This window comes from Muscardinus avellanarius (assembly GCF_963383645.1).
Source record: "Muscardinus avellanarius genome assembly, chromosome: X".
NCBI lineage: Eukaryota > Metazoa > Chordata > Mammalia > Rodentia > Gliridae > Muscardinus > Muscardinus avellanarius.
In genome coordinates this window covers 30,984,196-31,007,996 of record NC_137792.1, presented here as the reverse complement: position 1 = coordinate 31,007,996, position 23,801 = coordinate 30,984,196, and the positions used below count along the sequence as shown (strand labels likewise).

General features: G+C 36.6%; 1 protein-coding gene across 1 annotated transcript in view; it reads right to left on the bottom strand.

The window, feature by feature from the left end:
• Nucleotides 1-23,801, bottom strand: part of CYBB (cytochrome b-245 beta chain) — a gene marked incomplete at both ends in the record, with an annotated part of 42,452 nt that overhangs the window by 4,532 nt on the left and 14,119 nt on the right. The window contains 8 exons of the mRNA XM_080719299.1: nucleotides 1,084-1,230; nucleotides 2,827-2,989; nucleotides 3,874-4,127; nucleotides 10,025-10,117; nucleotides 13,164-13,293; nucleotides 16,297-16,487; nucleotides 19,250-19,395; nucleotides 22,335-22,419. Of these exons, the coding sequence (XP_080575425.1) occupies nucleotides 1,084-1,230; nucleotides 2,827-2,989; nucleotides 3,874-4,127; nucleotides 10,025-10,117; nucleotides 13,164-13,293; nucleotides 16,297-16,487; nucleotides 19,250-19,395; nucleotides 22,335-22,419 (1,209 nt within the window). The remainder of the gene's footprint in view (nucleotides 1-1,083; nucleotides 1,231-2,826; nucleotides 2,990-3,873; nucleotides 4,128-10,024; nucleotides 10,118-13,163; nucleotides 13,294-16,296; nucleotides 16,488-19,249; nucleotides 19,396-22,334; nucleotides 22,420-23,801) is intronic.

The window sequence follows — 23,801 nt, the reverse complement described above, 5'->3', positions numbered from 1 at the left end:
TAAAGCATACTCTCATTTTAGATATGAACACACACACACACACACACACACACACACACTATGCACATATATCTTACCTTAATTAGTTATATACTGATTTATTTATTACTTGATGGTCATTACTGGTCATTACTGTGAGGGTGCAGGTTATGGAATATTCTGACTGTGCCACTTAATTGCTGGGTACCTTTAGGCAGATGACCTAATCTCTTCTATCGTTTGGTCTCTTTGTCAGTAAAATATGAATAATAATAATAATGATAGTAGCTGTCTCATAGGGTTGTTGACAGCAAAATAAGAGACAATCTATGTAAACACTAATGGCAATACCAAGCACATAGCTCAGTTTTCCTTTCATATATATGGGGGATTGGTTCTATGACTTCTGTTTGGATATCATAATCTAAGGGTGTTTAATACCCTTATGCAAATGGTATAGTATTTGCACAAAACCTATGTAATTCTTTTGTATACTTCAAATAATCTTTAGATTAGTTATACTTCTTAAGACAATGTAAATGCTATATACCTAGTTGTTATACTATATCATGTTCAATACAGATACGTTTTTTATCCATGGTTGATTAAATTAACAGATGCAGAACCCATGCATATGGAGGGATGGTTATATATGCTTAATTCACTATATATGTATTAAGCATAGTATATGATAATATGCTTATATATACTATAAATGTATATAAGCATATTTTAAGCAACATATGAATTAAATGAAGATACATACATATGCACCACACACACACACACACACACACACACACACACTTAAAAGAATTTTTTCCATTTTCTTGTGATGAATTTTGTCCATTTGGTCTTAGACTCCTTTGTGGGAGCATTGCTCTAAAAAATGTGAGACATGACCTTTATTCCCTCTAGATTTTTTAGCTTTGAATATAGTCACAACAGTCTAAATAATCATGTGGTGATATTGAGTGAGAGTCAATAGGCTAGATCATTAAACTTTACTAACTGTCCTTTGACAAAACAATACAATAACGAAGAGGAAGTGGGCAAGGTCTGAACACTATGGGGAGGACCTGAGATCTGAACACTTTTCCTCACCTGAGACTCATCCCAACCAGTGAGGTAGATGTTGTAGCTGAGGAAATCAGCATTGTTCCTCTCCTGCATCTGAGTCTCCAGCAGCTGCAGCAGATCTGCAAACCACTCAAAAGCGTGTGTGTCCCGGCACAGCCAATAGAAGTAGATCTGAAAGAGATCAGGAAGCAGATTTCAAAATAAGATCCATCAGTGTTAATATGGCTTTCTACTGTCCTCCAAACTTATGCTTCATGTTCAGAATTCACAGAAACATGAGTTTTCAGAAAGCTGTGGACATTTCACTGGTTAATTCATGTAAGTCTGCTCTGGATCTCACACTGGTAGAACAGTAAATAAATAACTTAGCCTCCGAATACATATCTCAAAGGAAAAGCAACACTGGCCCATCAGCTTTCCATGTGGGGCTGCTCTTTCTTTCTCAGAATTCTTGGTTTCTTTGTATCTCAGCTCAAAAGGATCAAAAAAAAAAATCTAGACTAGCAATAGCTGCCGCAGGACTTCTTCCCTGCCTGCAACTGCCAGGCTCACATGAGTTCTTAAGGAAAACAAGTAGTTCCACCCTTATATTATTTGGGTTTGGAACAATCCCTAAATGTCTCATATACTGAAAGCATGTCCACAATGCAGCAAGGTTCAGAGGTGAGGCATGGCTGGATGAGGTGAGTCACAAGGGATGTGGCCTTGGGGATTATATATATCCTAGGCTGCTTTCCATCTCTCTGCTTCCATGATGGGAAGAGATGTATCTCCATCATGCCTTGCCACCATGGTTTCTGCCTTGGAGCTTGCTCACTATAGATTGAAACTGTAAACCCAAATAAACTTTTCCTTCTATAAATTGTTGTTGTTGCATGTTTTGGTTACAGGGATAATAAAAGTTGAATAAATATATCCACACCTCCTCTACATAGAAAAGAGGTAAATGAAGAGAATGAAAAGTTAAGGAAGGCTCAAAGTCTCTATTATAATTTATCTTTAGAGTTAATAGAATCACTTTAGAATTACTATAATCATTTCATTAGTTTATGTGCATTTATCATTCTCCTGGGAATTGATCCAAAAAAGATCTCCTTAAGAAAGGCATATCCTTTATGCCTCCTGCCCTCTTCCTGCATAAAAGTATCGAAGGGATGAAAATTGTATCAATATCAATATATAACACAGGATTATAGAAAAATTATTCTATATCTTCTCAATGAAATATGAAGGAATTATTAAAATCATCACTGTGAAGCCTGAGGTGACACTGAATGACATTTTCTATGTTTTGAAAATCAATGTATAAAATGATACACAGTCAATATTCATAGCTTTCTAAAAATATATAAACCTGTGAAAATAATATACAAAGGGCTAAGGAATAGTTCATTGGCAAAGCTTTTGCCTAGTATGCACAAAGCTCTAAGTTCCATCCCCAGCAACACACTACACACACACACACACACACACACACACACACACACACACAATAGGCTAGCTATTGGTTTAGAGCTATGAATATTTCTTTCCCACCTTTCTTCCTCATGAATTTCAATAACAATTCAAACACAGTACATTATTTTTACTAATAGGGCTACTTATAGAGGCACATCAAATAGTCCAAGCCTGGCTCTCTTGGAATCACCAAAAGCTTTTCTTCACTTTCCATGTTCAATGCCAGCCTCAGCCTTGGAGGCACTTTCAGATGTCATTTGGAAGAAAGTGATGGTTCCTCCAGTTCCCACCCCAAATGAAGGAACTTACCTTTTTGAGCCTCAGGTTGGTGGCATTATTGCAATATTTGTACCAGACTGACTTGAGAATAGATGCAAAAGGCGTGACCCCAATCCCTGCTCCCACTAACATCACCACCTCGTAGCTGAACACATCTTCACTGGCTGTGCCAAAGGGACCATCCACCGCTATCCTAAATGGAAGTGGGAGAAGACAGTTACAGAGATATCTTGCTCTTCATAGTAAGATGAAATGCTTATTACTACTGGAAATGTGCAATATGTCAATTCAAACTGGGTTAATGCACCTATGGGGTGGTCCTTCTACCAAATGGGTTTCAACTAATCAATTTAGTGCTAACTTTCAGGTTGGAAGTAAGTAGAAGATTTTTTAGCTGACTGAAAACATTTGATAACCCATCACAATTATTTTTCACCCCCAATTCTTCTTTTGTTCTTCATACCATACACACACACACACACACACACACACACAAACACACACACACACACACACTTTTGTCTCTTGCCGGGGCATCCTACACTTGAAGTTTTTACTAACATTGCGCATTGTGGTGAGAATTTTCTACATCATGACATCTTGCATATTTAACATTCCCACTTTCCATTTGTCTGTTCATTTAGCTATTCAAACGTTTTCTCAGCACCTATTAAGTGCTTGATACTACATTTAGGCATGTGGGGAGAGTGATGACAAGCAAATAATATGTGACATTGTTCTCGAGCAAAGAATGCCAATTAAAATTTCAGAATATATTTTATATGCTATAATTTTGTTTGTTATATTTTGTTAATATAACTTTGACCCTTATATAAACAGTGTTCATTACTGCTATTTGATCAAAATTGTTATATTTCACATAAGATTTATTAAAGTATGCATGAACATACCACACACATACAATGGGGAACACAGAGAAAGCTACGTATATTCCTGGAACTTCTATGTTTTGTCAGAGGCTCAGGTTATATCATAGTGAGATGTGGGGAAAGAGGTGCTATTCAGTGCCATTTTCCCAGAACTCATATACCTCTGTAAAATGTGCTTTGTACTCACTTAGGTAGTTTCCAGGCATCTTGAAACTCCTGCTTATCACAGCCACAAGCATTGAATAGTCCCTCTGTCCAGTCCCCAACAATACGAATATGGATGCTAAAGAAGTCTTCCTCTGGGGCAGAGGTCAATGTGAAAGGGTGCCACTCCAACTTGGATACCTTCGGGCACTTGACAAAAATATACTGTCCCACCTCCATTTTGAATCCTTTCTTCTTCATCTGTAGCTCGATTGTTTTGAAAGGGTGAGTGACCACCTGTGGAATAAAACACATCTTCTGCTATGACACTTTACCCACATATTTGCCTCTCAGTGTCCATATAAAAAAAGGCTGAGTTAAGCTGTCCTGCCCAGGCCTCTACTTCAGGGCTGACACAGTAGGTCTTTCAGCAGTGTTGGAAGTCACTAGGAATTACCCTTAGTTGCAGCTCATAGATAATGGTAGGCTAAAGAATGGATACGCAGGCGTTGTCCTTTCTCTGAAATTTGGGACAACTTCAAGGGGCCATCTCACTTCTAGCACTCTCTGTAGGATTAGCTGAGGCCATAGTTGCAGCTACATCATGGATTAGGGCCAACTTTTCCCTCTGAAGCTCACCTTCTGAGCTTCCTTTTTAGATGAAACTCCTAAGTACATCCCCCTATTAGCCTTCTGCATGCAGCTCTCTATCTTAGAGACTTTACAAGAGAACACCAGTTCATTGTGTTACTTTTCTCTCAGAAGTAAAGGAAGGTACTTTTCTATCTTCCCAAAGGGTGATAAAGGGCCTTGGCAGCTGAATGAAATATAGGCTATTATATAGGAACAGCTTCTGAACCAAGCTAACTGTTCTTATCCTGAATCACACTTCCAACCTGCCCTATTTCACACAATTGTTTCTACATTTCTTGCTACTTAGGCAGTTACATCATCCATCTCTCCCCAAGCTGGGTCCTACCCTTCATTTCCACCTTCGTTCTCTATATACACAAATGTTCATAGCAATTCAATTCATAATAGTGAATAATGGGAACAATCCAAATGTCCATCAACCAGTAAGTGGATAATTATTTTAAAATAGAACATGATAACAAGCAACACATAAATAATATACTATTTTTCAAAGAAATATGTACATCCTCATATTTATTACTATTTATCACAACCAATCTATGGAAGCAACCAATGTGTCCATAAAAAGGTGATTGGATAAAGAAAATGTGGTACATATCCACAATAGAATACTATTCAGCCATAAAAGAGTGAAATCCTGTCATTTGAGATGTGAGTAACCTACAGGGCATTATATTAAGTGAAATAAGCCAAACACAAAAAGAAATACTACACAATCTCATTCACATGTAGAATGTAAAAAAGTTGACCTCATTAAAGTTGAGAGTAGAATGGTGATTACCAGAGGCCAACAACAATAGTGGGGAAGGTAAGATGAATAAAGGCAGATTGATGGGAAATAAATTACATTAAAATAGGATGGATAAGTTTTGGTATTGTGTTTCACAGTAGGTTGCCTATGAGCAAAAGTACTGTACTGTATGTTTCAAATTGCTAGAACAAACGATTTTTAATATTTTTATCACAATGTAATGACAGATGTTTGAAGTGAATGATATATTAATTACACTGATTTGATGATTAAACAAAGCATAATGTATTAAACATTACATTGTACCTTATAAATATGTACAATTATGTGTTAATTAAAATAAAATCAAACTAAAAAAGAAAAATATATTGTTGCTTTTATAACTCCTAAGATGCCTAGAAGAACTTTGCATGTGTAACTAAAGATAAAACAAGGGATATCAGAGAAAAGAAAAATAAAAAATAAAATAGCTTTTAAATGTTGACTGATGTTGTTCATCTCTTCTTTTCATGATTGAAGTTTTATGGGAGAGTAAGAAATTCTTTCAATAAAAATGATAGGCTGGGCTGTAGTTTAGTGGTAAAGTATGGGTGAGGCCTGGATTTCATCCCTAATATCACACACAAAAAATTGTCAAGTATTGACAAAACTTGTGATTTAAGTGCATCTTACATTACCTGGCTGTAACAAATTTTCCTTTTTCTCTAAAATAAGCTAGAGAACATCAATTTGAAATCAGAAAGTTATGTTGAAAATTGTTTAATGTGTAGTAATTTTCTGTGGCAAAGACAATTTTTTACCATATTACAATATTGCTACCACTGTCACAAAAATAATTTAATTAAATAGGATATACTAGTAGACACTATTCTCACTGGAATATTTTTGGATAACACATTGCTTCTTATGTTTATATAAAATGAATATTTATTTTCTTTATATGTAAATACGTGTTGCTTTAGAAGTATCATTAAGAGCAGCGACTTCACCGGACGGCTACAGCAAGCCGAGGTGAGCCGCTGAGGAACAGCCAGGCGGGATTTCTCGCTGCAGGTAAAATCTAAAGCTCCCAGTGGCTGAGCTCAGCACACGCTGCAGGGATTCAGCGTGGAAATCAAAACCAAGAAGAAATACGCCAGCCTCACGGCCGAGGGCATGGCAGCGGCGCCATATTGCCACCGGCGGCAGAAGCAGAGAATTCACCGAATCCAGTACAGCTACATCTGTGTACTCAAGAACAGTGAGTCAAATTGCGGGCCACAAAGGAGAAATCCCAGTACTGTACTCCCTGGGACTTGACCCAGTGGGGGAGGGGCGGTGGCAGAGATATCACACCATAGGAGAATGTGCAACCTGGCACCCCCCACAGTCTAAAGCAGCCTCTATCGACTCTCTGAGTCGGAGACTCTGTGATACAACCCAGTAAAGGAGTAGTGGGGTCTGAGATACTACTGACTCGAGATCCAGAACACCTTAAGCGAAGTCATAGTCACCCAAGGGAAGAACCCAGAGAAGGCACAAACTTCCGAAATCATGGGAAAGAGGAATAATACTGGAGCAATGAATGCCCACAACCCCACAACATCAGAACCCGATAAAATAGAAAATCAGAGATTTCTAGAAGATCAAATCAGGAAAATAACTGTAGAAATAATAGAGGTGCTTCGAAAAGAACTCAGAGAGAGCCAAAAAGAGATAAAGGATGCAATTAATGAAGTAAAGGCCTCAATTCAAAGGACAAACAACCGATTAGACCACATGGAGAACAGAATCTCGCTCTTAGAAGATGATCATTCCAAAAATGAACGCATAGTTTCTAATCTAGGAAAAAATATCTGACAGCAGGAATCTGATATTGAAGAAATATGGGCCCATTTTAAGAGCACTAACCTAAGAATAATTGGAATAGAGGAGGGAAAAGAAAGTGAAACCAAAGGATCAACAATCGCTTCAAGGAAGTAATAGCAGAAAATTTTCCAAACATAGAGCAAGAGGTTGATACACAGGTCCAGGAAACTTATAGAACTCCCTTTAGACAGGATCGGAGAAGAGGATCCCCACGCCACATAATTGTCAAAATGACCAATGTGGAAGCCAAGCAGAGAATCTTAAAGGCAACAAAAACAAAGGGCCAAGTGACATTTAGAGGCAAACCAATTAGAATCACTCCAGACTTCCCAAACCAAGTCATGAGAGCCAGAAGGGCTTGGAGTAACATATTCCAAACTCTGAAAGAAAACAACTTCCAGCCAAAAATTTCCTACCCAGCAAAACTTTCTATCAAATTAGATGGAGAAATAAGAAGCTTCCACGACAAACAGAAACTGAAGGAATTTATGTCTTCAAAACCAGCACTAGAGAAAATACTCAAACAGATTAACTACAAAGAAGAAATAGGTAACACACACCAGAACCAGAGAAACAAGAGTTTCCATCCAACAGACAACTAAGACTGGTTATCTGTGGAGATTCATTATTTATGTTAGTCTTTTACCTATCTCTAAATGGTATTGTTTGCCTTTATTGTTGTTAATTTTTAGGATTTCTAGTTGGAATATTAATATACCTTCAGATATATTATTTGGAAATATTCTATCCCATTCTATTAGTAACTGTTAACTCTGTTTACATTGTCTTTGGATATACAATTTTTTTTTATTTTTTAGGGAGTTTGATTACCCTTCTGTTGCCTGTGCCATTGAAATCATATCCAAGAAATCACTGCCAATTTCAATGTTGTGAGGTTTTATGACCCAGATTTTCTTCTAAAAGTTTATAGTCTTAAGATTTATATTTAGGTCTTTTATCTATTTTGAGTTACTACTTGTATATGGGATTAGGTAAGGGTCCAACTTTATTCATTTCCATGTAATTATTATGTTTCAACAATATTTAGTTAAAAGATTATTATTTCCACCACCAAATGTTCGTGGAAACCTTGTTAAAAATAAACTGACAATATAGGGAAGAATTTAGCTCTAGGCTTTTATTTAACTCCAATGGTTTATATATCTGCCTTTAGAATAGTACTACACTGTTTCAATTATTGTAGCTTTATATGGTTTGAAATCAGAAAATATATATCTTCTAGCTTTGTTCTTTTTCAAGATCGTTTTGGGTATCTAGAGTCCATTTTCCATATTAGGATAGTTTTTTTTCTGAAAAATAAATATATAAATATATGATAGTTTCACCTAAAAAAATAGAAAAAAATATTCTCTGGTAAGAAGGAAAGTAAAAAGAAATATTGAAATGTTATCTTTAAGTCACCAAAAGCTTGGTATCAGACAAATGAAACTGTTATGTGAGATTATTATTTTTAATTTTGGATAAATTGCTATAATACTAGATGTCAACCACTAAGCCAAGCATGGGAGTGAGGGATGGGGAGAGAATGGGGTGGGGTTCGGGTGGGGGCTGACTGGGCGATGTGTGCATGTATGTCTACAAAGGTTTGTATCCCACTATGATGTATGAATATAGTGCACCAATAAAAAAAAACAGATGCTTTCCCTAATATGCAAAGTAGAAATAGGTAATAGGAGGAGATCTAGTTGAAAAAAGGGCCCTATAGAGGAGCAATTAAGGTTACCAAGAAGAGGGCATGGGATGGGGGAGGATGGAATCTCTTTAAAACTCATGATATATGTAAACAAATGTATCAAAGTTAATCACCAATCAAGCATGGGATCGAGGGAAGGAGAGGGAATGGGATGGGGATTGGATAAGGGCTAATTGGATGCTGTGTGCTTGTATTCTCACAAGTCTTGTATTCCACTTTGATGTATGACTACAATGCACCAATAAAAATATATATACAAAATAAAAAAAATTTTTTAAATGAAAAAAAAAGAAGTATCATTAAGAGAGTTCTTTGGTTCACTCATCTCTTGTCTATTAAGGGGAAATCGTGGTAGCTTGTTTTGCTGATCTGTAGGGCTTTTCTTATAATACAACATAAATAGCATAAAAGGAGAACTGTTATGACTTCCTATATTGCAAAACTTCCAATACTAGCAGGACTAGTCTTAATCTGACCCTCCATAGATGTCAAATGAAGAGAGGGTGGAGTACAGAAGGAATTTCTGTTTTGCAAAAATAACCCATAGTAGGGTTTGGGTATATACTTTTTAAACTGAGTTGATTAGGTTTTATTTGATAAAACATCTTGCCTGTAGTTTCCTGAAACTATAACAAAAAGATTGTGTTGATATTTATTTAGCTGAATGTCTATTTTGTGATGAGAAAAATAAAACATAGAAGAGGGGGAGAAAAGCCACTCAAGACCTGGAGTTAGGAGACTGAATTCAAAGTGCAACTTAGTTACCAAATTGGTTGAGACTTTAGAAGCATCAGTTCTATTATTCTATGGTTACATATAAAGCATAGAAAATGAGGCAAAAGTGATGTCTGGAACTATTTCAGTTTCAATCAGACCCTTGGTTACACAGTTCTTTTGGCATCTGCCAATTTTAAAATCCACTGCATTTCCTTCACTATTCTTAATTAACCACATAATGCCATTATATCCTTTCCCTTTATATGTGTGCATGTGTGTAGAAACATATGCACACACATTCACACACGCACATACACAGATTCATGTATACAAAGCAGTTGGCTTCATTTTAATACAGAAAGTAGCACCTTCTACTGTTCCCAGTTAAAGACCTAATGATATGATTATTATGTTAAATATGTTTTCCTGAATAATGACATAAAGAACTGGGGTAGAACTTTTCATAAATAGCTACATACTGACAACTAACAATTCCTAACCCAACCATACCTTGGTGATGACCACCTTCTGTTGTGATCTCCAAAATCGGACCAACCTCTCACAGAGATACAGGAACATGGGACCCACTATCCATTTCCAAGTCTGTAATTAGAGCAAAAATAAAAATGAGATGTGTTGAGGAGTGATGGCTAATAAAAGATTCCAAGAGAAAAAAATTTTATAAGCCAGGTTAATTTTTGTAGGCTTCTTTAAATATTAGATACTGGATTAAGTAAACTTCAAAAGAAGAACCTATGAAAAATATCTGAATTTTTTTATAAAATGATGAGCTAGTAAAAATGGAGCTGTTCCTTAGTCACATGGAAGAACACTATCTACAGTCTGAAACTTTTCAAAGAGGAACTACCCATGAGAATAAGATTTCCTCTCAGTGTCGCAATTGCAGTTGCAATAACCCTACAATAAAGCAAGGTTAGTTTCAGAATTAACATTTCTCTAAAGGATAACATTTCAGCAAGACAATATTGTAATGCAAGATTGCAATTGCTTTCTTTAAGCCATGTAGGTAGAGAATAATCTTTTGCAAGATGATAAATTTTGTGCAAGACTTTGGCTGTTTCTTCAGTATTCTGGTAAATTCTAGGAGCTATGCAATGTACTTGTGGAATGAGAACAAATTCAAATGCTTTTAGATTTCTCCATATATCCCTCTGGTCATAATATACAGTATTTTTGAACACTAGAATTGCTCTATAGCATTGCTGGCTATATAAAAACATTTATGCCAAACATATCTACCCTGAGACTTAGCCAGTTGTGTTCCTAGTTAAATACTTGGAGATGCAAAAAAAAATTTTTTTTAGAAGGCAGTATCATCTAAAAGAAGAATTTCCAAAATGAATTCCAAGAAAGAAAAATATCAGAAAATGCATTCCGTATTTTCACATATCATCTTTCTATTAAATTATTACCTTAAAAACATTGTTAAAAGATGAGAGCACTTGAATGTCTCCATCTCCAACTAAAGTTGAACAACATTTGTACCAGAGGTTAGAAATAGTCTGCTGCTGAACTTCATTTTCATGGAACAGGGAGGGAGACACACTAAGAAATATTGTGTGAATGTATGAATTTTTCACTTTGAATATAATTATAATGTATAACAACAATGCATCAATCTCTCTCTATATGTGTACCCATATATAATTATAATTTAACTTAACATGTTCTATTTATTTATTTATTTGTTTGTTTGTTTATTTACTTTTGGTGGTACCAGGGATAGAACCCAGGGCCCTTCTACCTCCGGGCTACACTCCCAGACCTATTTTGTATTTTTTATTTAGAAACAGGGTCTCTTAAGCCAGCAGAGGCTGGCTTAGAACCTGCGAGATCATCCTGTCTCAGCCTCCCAAGTGCGGGGATTACAAGCGTGCGCCACCATGCCTGGCATGTTTCTTATTATTAACAAAATTATTTGATACTCAGAAAATAAATATGTAATAAATGCTGTTTATTGGTTTATTTTAATTAAAAGACTTTCAACTGTGGTGGCCCATGGTTGTAATCTCAGTACTTGGGAGGCTGAGACAGGAGGATCAGGGTTTGTGGCCAACCTCAGCTACTTAGTAAGGCTGTCTGTGACTTAGTGAGAACCTGTTTCCAAATAAAGAATAAAAAATTGGGATGTTGGTGTAGCTAGGAGGTAGAATGCTCCTGGGTTCAATGCCCAGTCCAAAAATTAGTCTTGTCATCCATTTGTTTTCTAGGTGCCACCATGGGGTACCACTGAATGGAACCATATTTGGGCATTGCCTATAATGTCCCCAGAAACCCAAAAGCTTCTTTGAGGTAGATGTCTGTTAAGGTAGCAGTATTCTGATTCTAGCTGTCTTCAAGGGAATGTGCCCTCCCCAGTCTGTAAGTGGACCAGAAGTATGGTTCCCTTTTTAATCTTTTCTATTAATGTCTGCATGCAATCAGAACACTTCATTGATGTATCTGATTGCTTTCAGTAATGAAAAAATGCTCAAAGATGTTAAGGCTTCACAGCATTTTGTTTCTAGAAGAAGGGTACTTCTATGTCAGTAGAGTAGGGAAAAAGAATGGATAAAGTAAGATTGAAGATGGAAAATGTTTTCCTTTATGTCATACCGTATTTAAGAAAGAATAATAATGCTGTTTAGAAGCCCTGTATGAATATTGATATTTTGTCTAGTTTTATATCAGTGGTTAGCACAATAACCAATAAAATATACCATCATCCAATGGGGGAAAAGATAATGACAATTAAAGGTCCTACTTCTCACTTTATGAATCAAAAATATTGATAATACACAGAATGGAGCTGTTCAGAACTCCCTATAGGAGAAAGTAGTTCACCCTTGATCACCTTTGTCATACTCCTGCCTCATCATTAGTTACCACTGGGAGTTTGTATGAGCCTGGCTTTCCAGTCTCCTTCATGTGTGATAGACTAGGCCATCTAATGTCTATAGGCAACCCAATGTGCCACAGCATCAATTATCTTCCCTGTTCTAAAAACCATATAGGGATTTTTACTTTCTGGTATCTGAAGAGGTCCCTAGCTGCTTATAAGTGATTTTATATGAATTATCCAACTCAGCTCAGGATAGAATCTCTAAGTTTCCCTCTGAGAACCATTAACTGGTGTGTGCTATAGTGCTTCTCACATCCAGAACAAAAGAGAATATCTTGAATCCAAATAGCAATTTTAAAAACACTGCTTTTCATCTTGGCATGGTGGTACATGCCTGTAATCCCAGTACTTGGGAGGCTGAAACAGGAGGATCACATGGTTCAAGGATAATCTCAACAAATAGTGAGACTCTCATGAACCTTCAAAGATCCTGTTTCCAAATAAGAAATAAAATAGGTCTGAGTATGTAGCTCAAATGTAGAATGCCTCTGGGTTCAATTCCTAGCACCACAAAAAACATTGTTTTCTAAGTTTTATATCAAAACATTGATAATAGACCTGTGCAGAACTATTTTTTCAATAAACAAGGTTAACAAATAAGTATAGTAGGAAAAGTAAACATTCACGACACCCTAAAAGTTCCATGATATTTGTAATAAACAACTCTATGACATCTGTAGATGTCTTGGACACAGTTTGAAGATTACCAATTATAAAACTGTCACAGCAAAAATGAATTTTACATACCATAGGAGGGTTTCCAGCGAACTCAGGGATGGGGCAGTCCTTTACTTTTCCCCACAATGAGGTATTGTATTTACATAATTCTAGATTGTGTTCATCCAAACTCTTTGTAGTCTGCCCACGTACAATACGTCTGGGGAAAAAAAACACATAAGTTTAGCCCATTTAGTTAGTAGCAAAAAATTAAACTGTCTGTGGTTTTTAGATTTTTTACTTTTTTGTTTGTGGTTCTGGGAAGGGACTCCAAGGCCTCCCACATGCTAGACAAGTACCACTGAGCTACATCCCTACCCCTGATATTTTGGGAATATTTTAAGTATCCTCATTTGGGTTTTATACCTTTCCGTTAAAACTTATGTTCTATCACCCCTCTGTATAGATTAGATGAAGGGAAAGAAAATATGTATCTTGAACAGTAGAAAATAATATGTGTGATGGCACCAAGAATATCTACATGCAACATTATAAAGGGCATATCAACCACATCAATATGTGTTTTCTTAAGGGAGAATATATGTTTATGTCTTTAGTATTATTTTGTTTATATAAACTGAAGAACTGCAAATCTAGCAGAATGCCTTCTAGGCCCTATGATGCCATTGTGCAACTTAGAAAAAAAGTTTTTCTCCTGTTATGAAAGTCCTATGGGCAAAAGGCATGGATAAAGAGCATGAGCAAACTTTCCTTTTCTGGGCCAGGCACTCTTGTGCAGTGGACCATTCATACAGTCATTAATAGTGGCCTGAAACTTAGTAGAAGTACTTATTGGTGGGTTCAAAACTTTTCAAAATTAAGAGGTTGAAATCTGTTTGGGAAGACTTAACCTTCCGAAGATTATGCCATTCTCACAGACATCAGTACTAATAGTTTGTGCCTTTAAGTGTTTAGAGCCCATTCACCTGAATTCAATAAATATTGAGCAACTAGTAAAATATAAGACACTGCTGAGTTTCTTGGTGTGAAGGGAGTGAGAGAGGCACAAATTTATGTAAGTCATGTTCTTGACTTCAAGGAACATAAATGTCAGAGTCTTCATAATACAAAAAACGAGAGGTCTTTTGTAAATGGAGTTTTGGAGAAATAAAATTTATCATGCCATATTATCTATATACCATAGTATACTCTGAAAATGTTTTAATTTGAGGTCATTAGTCACCCCTTACCATTCCTAGATCTCGGTAAAGAGAATTACCATGTATTGAGCACCTATCATGGCTAGGATTAAGGAAAGGAATCGGACACAAATTATTTCAATCATCCTCATAATAAGCCTGAGAAGGACATTAACTCAAAGCAGAATGATTTGCTGAAAACAATTCTGTTTCAAGCCAGTTAGTCTTGGGTTGAAATCTCAGTTCCACTCCTTAGTAATCTGGCTTCCTTGGGGAAATTATTCAACTATTTTTGTGCCTCAGGTTATTCAGCTGTAAAAATAGTTATGCCTATTTAGGTTTATTTTAGTAATTAATTGTCCTGACATATAAAATATCAGATAAAAAGCAAGGATTCAAAAATTATAGCTATTACAGTTTTTGATTCCTACATTCACATTGGGTGTAAATGATAGGGGAAAAAATCTGATTTTCTCCTTGTCTTCTCAATGTTAAAAACAGAAGTCTGGAATCCTGTATTTCAATCCCAGTTCAGCTATTTCTAGGCATAAGTTTCAGTGTAAGTAGCAGATTTGTCTCAGATGGAAAATAGCATAAATAAATCTTCTCCGTTCTAAAAGAGCACCGTTAGACAGAAAGTGGTGAGATTACTAAATGAGAGTGATCAAGAAATTCATTCTTTTTTTAGGATTCTCTTTGAAATTGTTTATAAGTTCCTTTTAATGATATTTACATGCGTTGAGAGGGGAAGACATACTTTTTTTTCTGTACATACTTCTTTGTGCTTAGAAAGAGTTTTCAAGGTTAAAATTCAGGAAGCAGGTTATGAATGCATACAGAGGTTGCTCAGGGCTGCTTCTTCCCGTACTTCCCCTTTTCACCCTTAAGTTTTGGCCACCAGTAGGCCATCTTGACTTTGAGCAGACTGTTTGAAAGTTGAGAATGTACTTCCCCTGCCCCTGCTTTCTTGGAATCCTACACCCACCATGGAACTTCCCCAGGTTTGTCTTTGTGTGCAGGTGGTGTGAAACAGTAGAAAAGGGAAATTTCGTATTAAGGAGGATTTTTCCCAAGCACGCACACAAGCTCTGTGTGTCTCTCTATGAGTATTCTTCACAGGGAGGGCCCTTTAGACCACAGGTGCTCTAGATCACTTACCAGCCAAAGTGGCCTGGCCTACATAGTTTTGCCTGTGTATGGAACTGGGGGTTGAATACAGGGGTGTTCTACCTCTAAATTACACCTACAGCCCTGTTTTATTTTTTATTTAGTAACAGGGTCTTACTATGTTACCACACCTGGCCTCGAACCCGTGATCTTTCTGTCTCAGCTTCCTAAGTACTGGGATTACAGGAGTGTGCCACCACACCTCTTTGGCCTACATATTGTATCATTCTTATTTTCAGGTTCCTTGTCTCTAACTAAGATTCCCAAGGAAATGGGATTAGTGAGAGATACTATACATTTTAGGGATCAAAGAAACATTTCATATGAGATTCTTAGCACAGACCTTGAAATAAAACACGTTTTCAATGGAGGTTATCTGTTATTTTTACTATATTAGAAAGTTGGAAAATAACATTCCTGTATTTTTCCTGCTAATACTTCCCATGGTGCTTGAGCTAAGTCCTCATAAAAGGTAAGCAACCAAATATCTGATTGTTGGCTTAACTCATTGAAATACAGCAAACCCCTTTAACTGATTGATCATTAACTGGTGCATTTTGAGGGATTAAATCATTAGAGAATAAGCCACTACATTGTAAACAATCAAGACCTTCAAGATACTACCAGTGATCTCAATATGTTTTATAAACTTGCAAAGATACTCCAATTTTGGTATATTTTTCCAGCTGGTATAAATAACTGCCTTATGAAGTTAGTTGGGCACAAGAAATTAAAACTGCTGCCAACTTCTTTCTATCAAACTGATTTCTACTGTCCTCTCATATTACTTCAGGATCTCACCATGTATTCTAAAACTGAGGGACATAAAGACCTTGACTTTGGAGATCAAAACTCACTCAGCTCCGTGGATGGCAAGACCTATGAAGAAGATCACAAAGAGATGATGCGTGTACCAAAATACTTCAAAGTAGGATCTCCGGATGGTTTTGGTGGAAGAGGTGATAATTAAAATGAGACATAGTGTGATGACAATTCCAGTGATGCCTGCCAAGCGAGTAACAGCCACGTACAGGCCTCCTTCAGGGTTCTGTAAAACACACACACACACACACACACACACACACACACACACACACACACACACATTATTGTAGGCTCTCAAATGCAAAACTGCCCATTTTTAAAGTGGAAAGTGTATGGGGCAATAGATATTTTCACTTTAAATAATCCTAATCATCTCTCACAGATACATATAGACATGGAGTAGAGATTTCCCTTTTTTTTGTACTGGGGATAAAACCCAGTGACGTTTTACCTCCAAGTTATACCCCCAGCCCTTTTTATTTTGAAATGGGGTCTTCCTAAGTTCCCAAGGGTCTTCCTAAATTGCTGAGGCTGGCCTCCATCCTACAATCCTCCTGTCTCAGCCTCTCAAGTACTAGGTGTGTGCTACCACTCCCGGTTTGGAATAGATATTTCTAAATTTTAAAGTGACATGGTTGAGGATTCATAGAGAATGTAAACTATAAATTTAGATAGTTCTGAGGGAGTAGCATATTAAGGAAATCATCAACTAAAACATGTTCTAAAAGTGTCTAAAGTTCTTTGTCCCTTTGATTTGGAAAGGCCCACAGTGCCCTTTCCAGTTCTCCAGAAGTGAATCTTGAGTTTAAGATTCATGAGCAAGCGATTTATAAAGAATGTGTACTTCAAGAGAATCTGGCAAAGAAATGAGGAATGTGACAGGGAAGGAAAACTCTTAGCAAGAGGATGAGGTCAGTCTTACAGGGGGTAGCTTCTGCCTGATTTTACAAGGCATCTCTAGAGTGTGAGTTACACTCAGACTTTATCCTGACTCTGGGCAAAGATACTGCACTTCATGATCTGTGCACTTCAGTTATTTCCTAATGGCTATCCAGAAGAAGAAACCATCTAGGTCCTTCCGAATCTTTGAGCCTGTGGGCAAAGGGATGATAGTAGCCTCAGGGCAGTCTTTGGAGGAAAAATTGCACATATGGCCATTGAAATAAAATCTATATCTGGGAGCACTCAAATATAGTGAAAGTGACCCAAAGAGATCTAGATAGAATGTGACAGTGTCAATTCACCTAATATGTTCACGCTGTTGCCCTTATATGTCATCGGGCAAACAATGAACAATGTAAAGAAAAATTATCTATTTCTGCCACTAAGTAGGTCAGGCAAGTTTTGATTATGTCAGTTCAAAGACAAGCATTTTGCCAAAATGGAAGGTCTTCTCTTGTGTTTTTTTTTCCTAAATGCAAGAAAATGTGTTTGAAATTCTATGCATATTAATGTGATTAAGAGATCTTCCCAAGCTGTTAGTCATATGAAAATGACTTGGTGCTTCCCTAAGAAGCCTCAACATATCTTAGAATGATAAAAGTCTTTGCCTTTAGGTACCCCTTATAGCTGCCCCTGAAGAACTTCTGAGTCACTATATTTGAGTGCTCCCAGATATAGATTTTATTTCAATGGACATATCTGCAATCTTCCCTCCAAGGACTACCCTGAGGCTACTATCATCACTTTGCCCACAGGCTCAAAGATTTGGAAAGTCCTAGACCTCTAACAATGACAAATAGCAGATACTGGCTATTATCTCAGATGTGGTAGGAAAAAGGAGCAAAGGCCAAAAACTGTCAGCTGGTGGCTGGCCTGACACTAACACAGGCCAGGTGTACTCCTTAGTTCACATAAGTATTTTCATGGGGGCACCAACAGTAGACAAATTCAGTCTGACTTTGTAGGAGTGTGGTAAAAACAAGGCAGTGATGCATGCCTGTAACCCCAGTACTTGGAAGTTCATAACAGGAGAATAGCAGGTAAGAAGCCAACCTTGGCAACTTAGTGAGGCCCTCATAAACTTTGTGAGAACCTATTTCAAAACAAAAATTAATAAATAAAAATAGGGCAGGAAGTGTAGCTCATAGGTAGAACACTCCTGGGTTCAATCCTCAGTCCAAAAAGGGGGGGGGGGCAGTTCTAAAACTGTGTCTGAGGCCAGATAAAACCAATGTAAAGACTATTTCTTTACTTATAGATTTAGCCCCATTTTGTTCTTTCTGCGTAAAGGGAAACATAATGATAGGAATCTGAGAACTATTCCCAGTCCTGATCATAACCAATGCAGAATGAATCCTTGCTTTCTAAAACTTTCCCCCCAACCATTTAACACAAGCCTAGTCCTATAATAAGTCCCTTCTACCATCTCCCTGAGATATTCCAGACTCCTTAATGATGTGAGATTTCTTTCAATGTTGCAAGTGATAAACACAATTTTATTTGATTGAACACATACTCGTGCCTTCCTTTGATTGGTACACATGGTTACGGGTAAGCCTGAGTCACTTCAGGCTTCATATACATACACTTTAACAGTTGCGCTTAAGTACCTAAAAATCATCAGAACAGCCAGGCTTGGTGGCGCACACTTGTAATCTCCACGCTTGAGAGGCAGAGATAGGAGGATCGCGCAGGTTTGAAACCAGCCTCGCTGGCTTAAGAGACCCTGTTTCCAAATAAATTATAAAATAGATCTGGGAGTGTAGCCTGGAGGTAGAAGAGTTCCGTTCCCAGTACCACCAGAAAAAAAAAAAAAAAAAAAAAAAAAAAAAACATCAGAACACACTTCAAGGTAGGATCAGGAGTATGCTACTTCTCAGCTCCAGACTCACATTCTTACAACCTAGAGACCCATCCATTTTAACTCTTAGATAACTTTTATTGTTATTTTGTTCTGGCTCAGTAGAGTTCTTAACTCACTGAAATCTAGTCCACTGTTTTACCAGCCTAGGAAACAGCTGAATCAGGAAATTAGAGGCTTACCTTGATCATATCTCGAGCAAAATTGAGATAACTTTCACCGTTTTTGTCTCCAATTTTAGAGAGTGCTATTGAATAAGGATCAGACTTGTTGACTCGGGCATTCACACACCACTCCACATTGAAGAGATGTGCAATGGTGTGAATTGCTAGAGAGGACAGAGAAAAAGTGTAAAGGGTATGCACACATTCATTGTTATGTAGATTTCTGGCTACTGCCTCTGACTGTGATGTCATAGAGAGAAAAGCTATGGCCTAGGATGCTTATAAACAAGAACTTGGTCTCCACAGCCAGAGAGACAAGACAGTTCTAGTGGATAGGATCCTCTCTGCTTGTGTGACTGTGGGAAAATCACTTAGCCTCTCTGATCTTGGCTTCTTCTTTTGTAAAATGAAGGCATTGACCTATACACCTCTGAAGAATTAACCAAATTCTTTTTTTATATAATGTATGAATTTTCTTTTTTATTATTTTTTATGTTTAATATATTTTTATTGGTGCATTGTAGTAAAACATCTCAATGGAGTACAAGACTTGTGAGGATATCCAAGTACACATCATCCAATTAGCCTTTATCTGATCTGATCCCACTCCCTCCCTGTTCCTCAATCCCATGCTTGATTTAGTGATTAAATTTAATATATTTGTTTACGTACATCATGTATTTTAAAAATATTCCACCTTCCCCCATTCCATCCCCTCTGATTGGTAGCCATAATTGCTCCTCCATAGGGCCCTTTCTTCAACTGGATTTCCTTCTATTACCCATTTCTTCCTAGTGTTTGCATATTAGGGAAAGCATCTGGTTTTGTATTTTCTGTGATATTTCTCTGTGTATGCCACATTGCAAGTTCCGATCTGACTCTTGAAGGCCCCAGCCCCAGCCTGGTCACCCAGCAGGCTCTGATCAAATTAACCAAATTCTAAGAGTCTATGAAATAGCCTTAGTTTTGCAGGTGGGGTAGATATGCTCTTATTATTTCTTCTCTCTCTCTCTCTCTCTCTCTCTCTCTCTCTCTCTCTCTCTGATCAAAGAAGAAAACTCTTGTGTAATATGTGCCTAATGGTTGACACATTCACCTTACTCTATAATTACTTCCAGAGAGAGATGACAAATGTAATATGATTGATTCAAACCAATGGTCAGAGGTATAAATCGTTAAGCATAAATGATGAGAATTCTTTATATCATAGTCACACAGGGATTACTAGGTGCAGAGCCCTTTTATAGGTGCTTCAAACTTAATCTTTACATTGATCCAATGATGTAAGTACAATTAACACCAGCTCATCTTATAGATGAGAAGACTGGGGCATAGATTACTTTAACATTTGGTTGTGGAAAGATTGAAACACTTATACACTGTTAATAGGATTGTAAATGTGTACATCTGTTGGAGATCAATTTGGAAGTTCCTTAAAAGACTAGAAATGAAGCCATCATATGACTCAGATATACCATTCCTCAGTGCCTTTCCCCAAAAAATTAAAGTTAAAATACTACAATGATGCATGTATATCCATGTTTGTAATAGCACAATTCACAATAGTAAAATTCTGAGACTAATATATGTGTCTATCAACAGATGAATGGATAAAGAAAATGTGTTATATACACACAGTGGAATTTTACTCAGTCTTAAAGAAGAACAAACATATCATTTTCAGGAAAAAATGGATGTAACTAGATAATATTATGCTAAGTGAGATCAGCCAGACTCAGAAAGTGAAGGGTTGTATGTTTTCCATCATATGCGGAAACTAGAGAGAAAATCTAAAACATAAGGGACTTTAGATAAATGTGAAGAGAGAGCAGTAGTATAGTGGAAGGGGTTTGGGGGGTGAGGTGGGGAGAAGAACTCATGAAAGGATTAGTTTAAATAATACTATGGTAATATATGAAGGTGTCACTATCTATTTCACCTAACAAGTATGGGGAGGGAGGGGGAAGCCGAATGGGAGAAGGAAATACACCAAGAGCTGTGTGCATATATGTTTGCATTGCATTGAATCTCACCATGATTTATAATTGCAATGTATTAATTAAACACACACACACACACACACACACACACACACACACACACTACCCACAGATATTGAGCCAGGAAGTAGCAGAGTTAGGAATAAAGTCCAAGCATCATGGCAAACAAGCCTGTGCTCTTTACCAGTATATTCTGCTTCTTTCTAACAGGATTTTATTTTACATTTATTTTGTACTATTTTATTTGAAAAGAGGAAACCAGTTAAATGTTTGTAAACTAAGTCTATTTTATTCATATTCGTGATAAACTACTTCAGGGCAGAGTCAAAGCCTGTTTTGTTTCATTACTGTGCATGTCTATTGTCTGGCCCATGAATTATTTACTAAATGAAATTATGGAAGTTGGATATGTCATAGACATATCCTTTCTTGCATTAAAACTATCACCTTAATAATTACAACAAAATATAGTATATGCATACATATACCTTTATACTTATATATGTGATAAGATCATAATAATGATGAGAATGTGTAGATAATAAGGGCCTTCATAATGGATATTCAATTTGTGATCTGATTGTCCCATAGATTTATAGCAAAACATCTACAAGTCTGCATGTGTAGCCCAGGAATTTTATAGAATGAATAAAAGCTATCACACATGGACTAACAAACATTTTTGATACTAAAATGGGTGGAGAAGAGTGATAGTAGGATTGACTTTTCTTGTGGCATATTTTAATTTTTACAGGAAGATCCTAAGATAAAAATTTTTTAAGAATAAATACTAATATCAGGGCAAGAGAAAGAGTTGAGGGACATTTTTGGACAGAAGCAATTAAAGGGCACCAAGTACTGTGTGAATGTATGCCATTGTCAACATAATCTCCATTATGATGTGAGACTATAATGCACATATATATGTGTGTGTGTGTGTATATATATATATATATATATATATATATATATATATATATATATATCATATATGACCATAATCAACCGGAAAAGGCTGATCTCTTACACATAGGTATCCAAGATAGAGGGGACTTTCTGGTTCCAATTTTTCTTCTCAATTTCAAATGTCCTCATAAACTTACCAGAATGAAGTGCTATCATCCATGCCACCATTTTATGAAAGGTGAGGTTTCTGTCCAGTTGTCTTCTTATTCTTGTTGAGCAACACTTTGGATTAAAGAAAAAAAATGGAATAAAAAGTGCTAGTGACAGACATATCTGTCTCATCTCATTTCCTTTTCATGACACCTCTACAAATTACATCCTTCTACCCATTTGATAGATGAGGATACTGAGGCTCACTGATGCTCAAAGAGATCTGTTCATCTTCCCCAAATCAAACAGCTAATATGTGACATAGATAACTTAACAAGTGTGTTTCCAATTCTCACAATGTTGATATAAAATTTCATCTGAAATCCATTGTTTAATTGTATAAAACTATGAATTTGGACAGAAAATATATACAACTATCTAGTTTCTATTGTCATTAATTTAATAATCAGGGAATATAGAAGTTAATAAAGAGCAGGCTTGCCCTCACATGCCTGATGGTCTAGTGGGGACACAGACAAGTAAACAGTACTAAAAGAAGTGAATAGATCTCAAACAACACTGTTCTAGGACATACACATTATGGAAGGAAAAAAAGATTTACCCATGTTGGTCAGAGACATCACAAGTGACGTCACTGACAAAAATTATAGTAAAATAATAATAGCTAATGTTTACCATAATTAATTGTGTAAGAAGGTAATTTAGATGTTTTGTATGTGCTCGCATTTAATTCTTACATTAATCATATTAAACAGATACTATTTGATCATTATACATAGATGAAGAAATGAAGGCACAGAAGAGAGTAGCTTGCCTTATGTCACACAGTCAATAAGTGACAGATATTGGATTTAAATTCAGGCCTCATGATAATAAAATTTATGTCAATATACCAGTATTTCATTTTTACACAATTCACTTGCCTTTAAAATAGCATTTTTGTTCATATTTTAGCGTATTTTTAACTCACACAATTAGAGGACATGTGTTTGTATGTGGGTTCAGGCCAGTGCTCAAAGCAGGGGGGAAATTAAAACAGTTGGTTGATGATTGAATTTGAACTTTGCCCTCCTAAAAACTGGCAAACTGCTCATACTGGATGCTTGCTTCAGAATCAAACTACATTGCCACAGAGATTCAGAGAATGTTTGGTAGTGAAGTACCAAAAAAATCTTAAGTATTTAAAATATCTGATTCTTTTTTAACACATATTTTATTTTATTTTATTAATTTTTTTGGTGGTATTGAGGGTGGAACACAGAGGCTTTCTACCTCCGGGCTATACTCCCAGACCTGTTTTATACTTTATTTTAAAATAGAGTCTCACTAAGTTGCTGAGAGCCTCACTAAGTAGCTGAGGCTGGCTTCAAACCTGTGTGATCCTCCTGTCTCAGCTTCCCAAGCGCTGGGATTACAAGCGTGCGCCACCACGCCCGGCTTAAAATATCTGATTCTATATGTTCTATTTTATTTAAATAAGGGATGTTGAATAT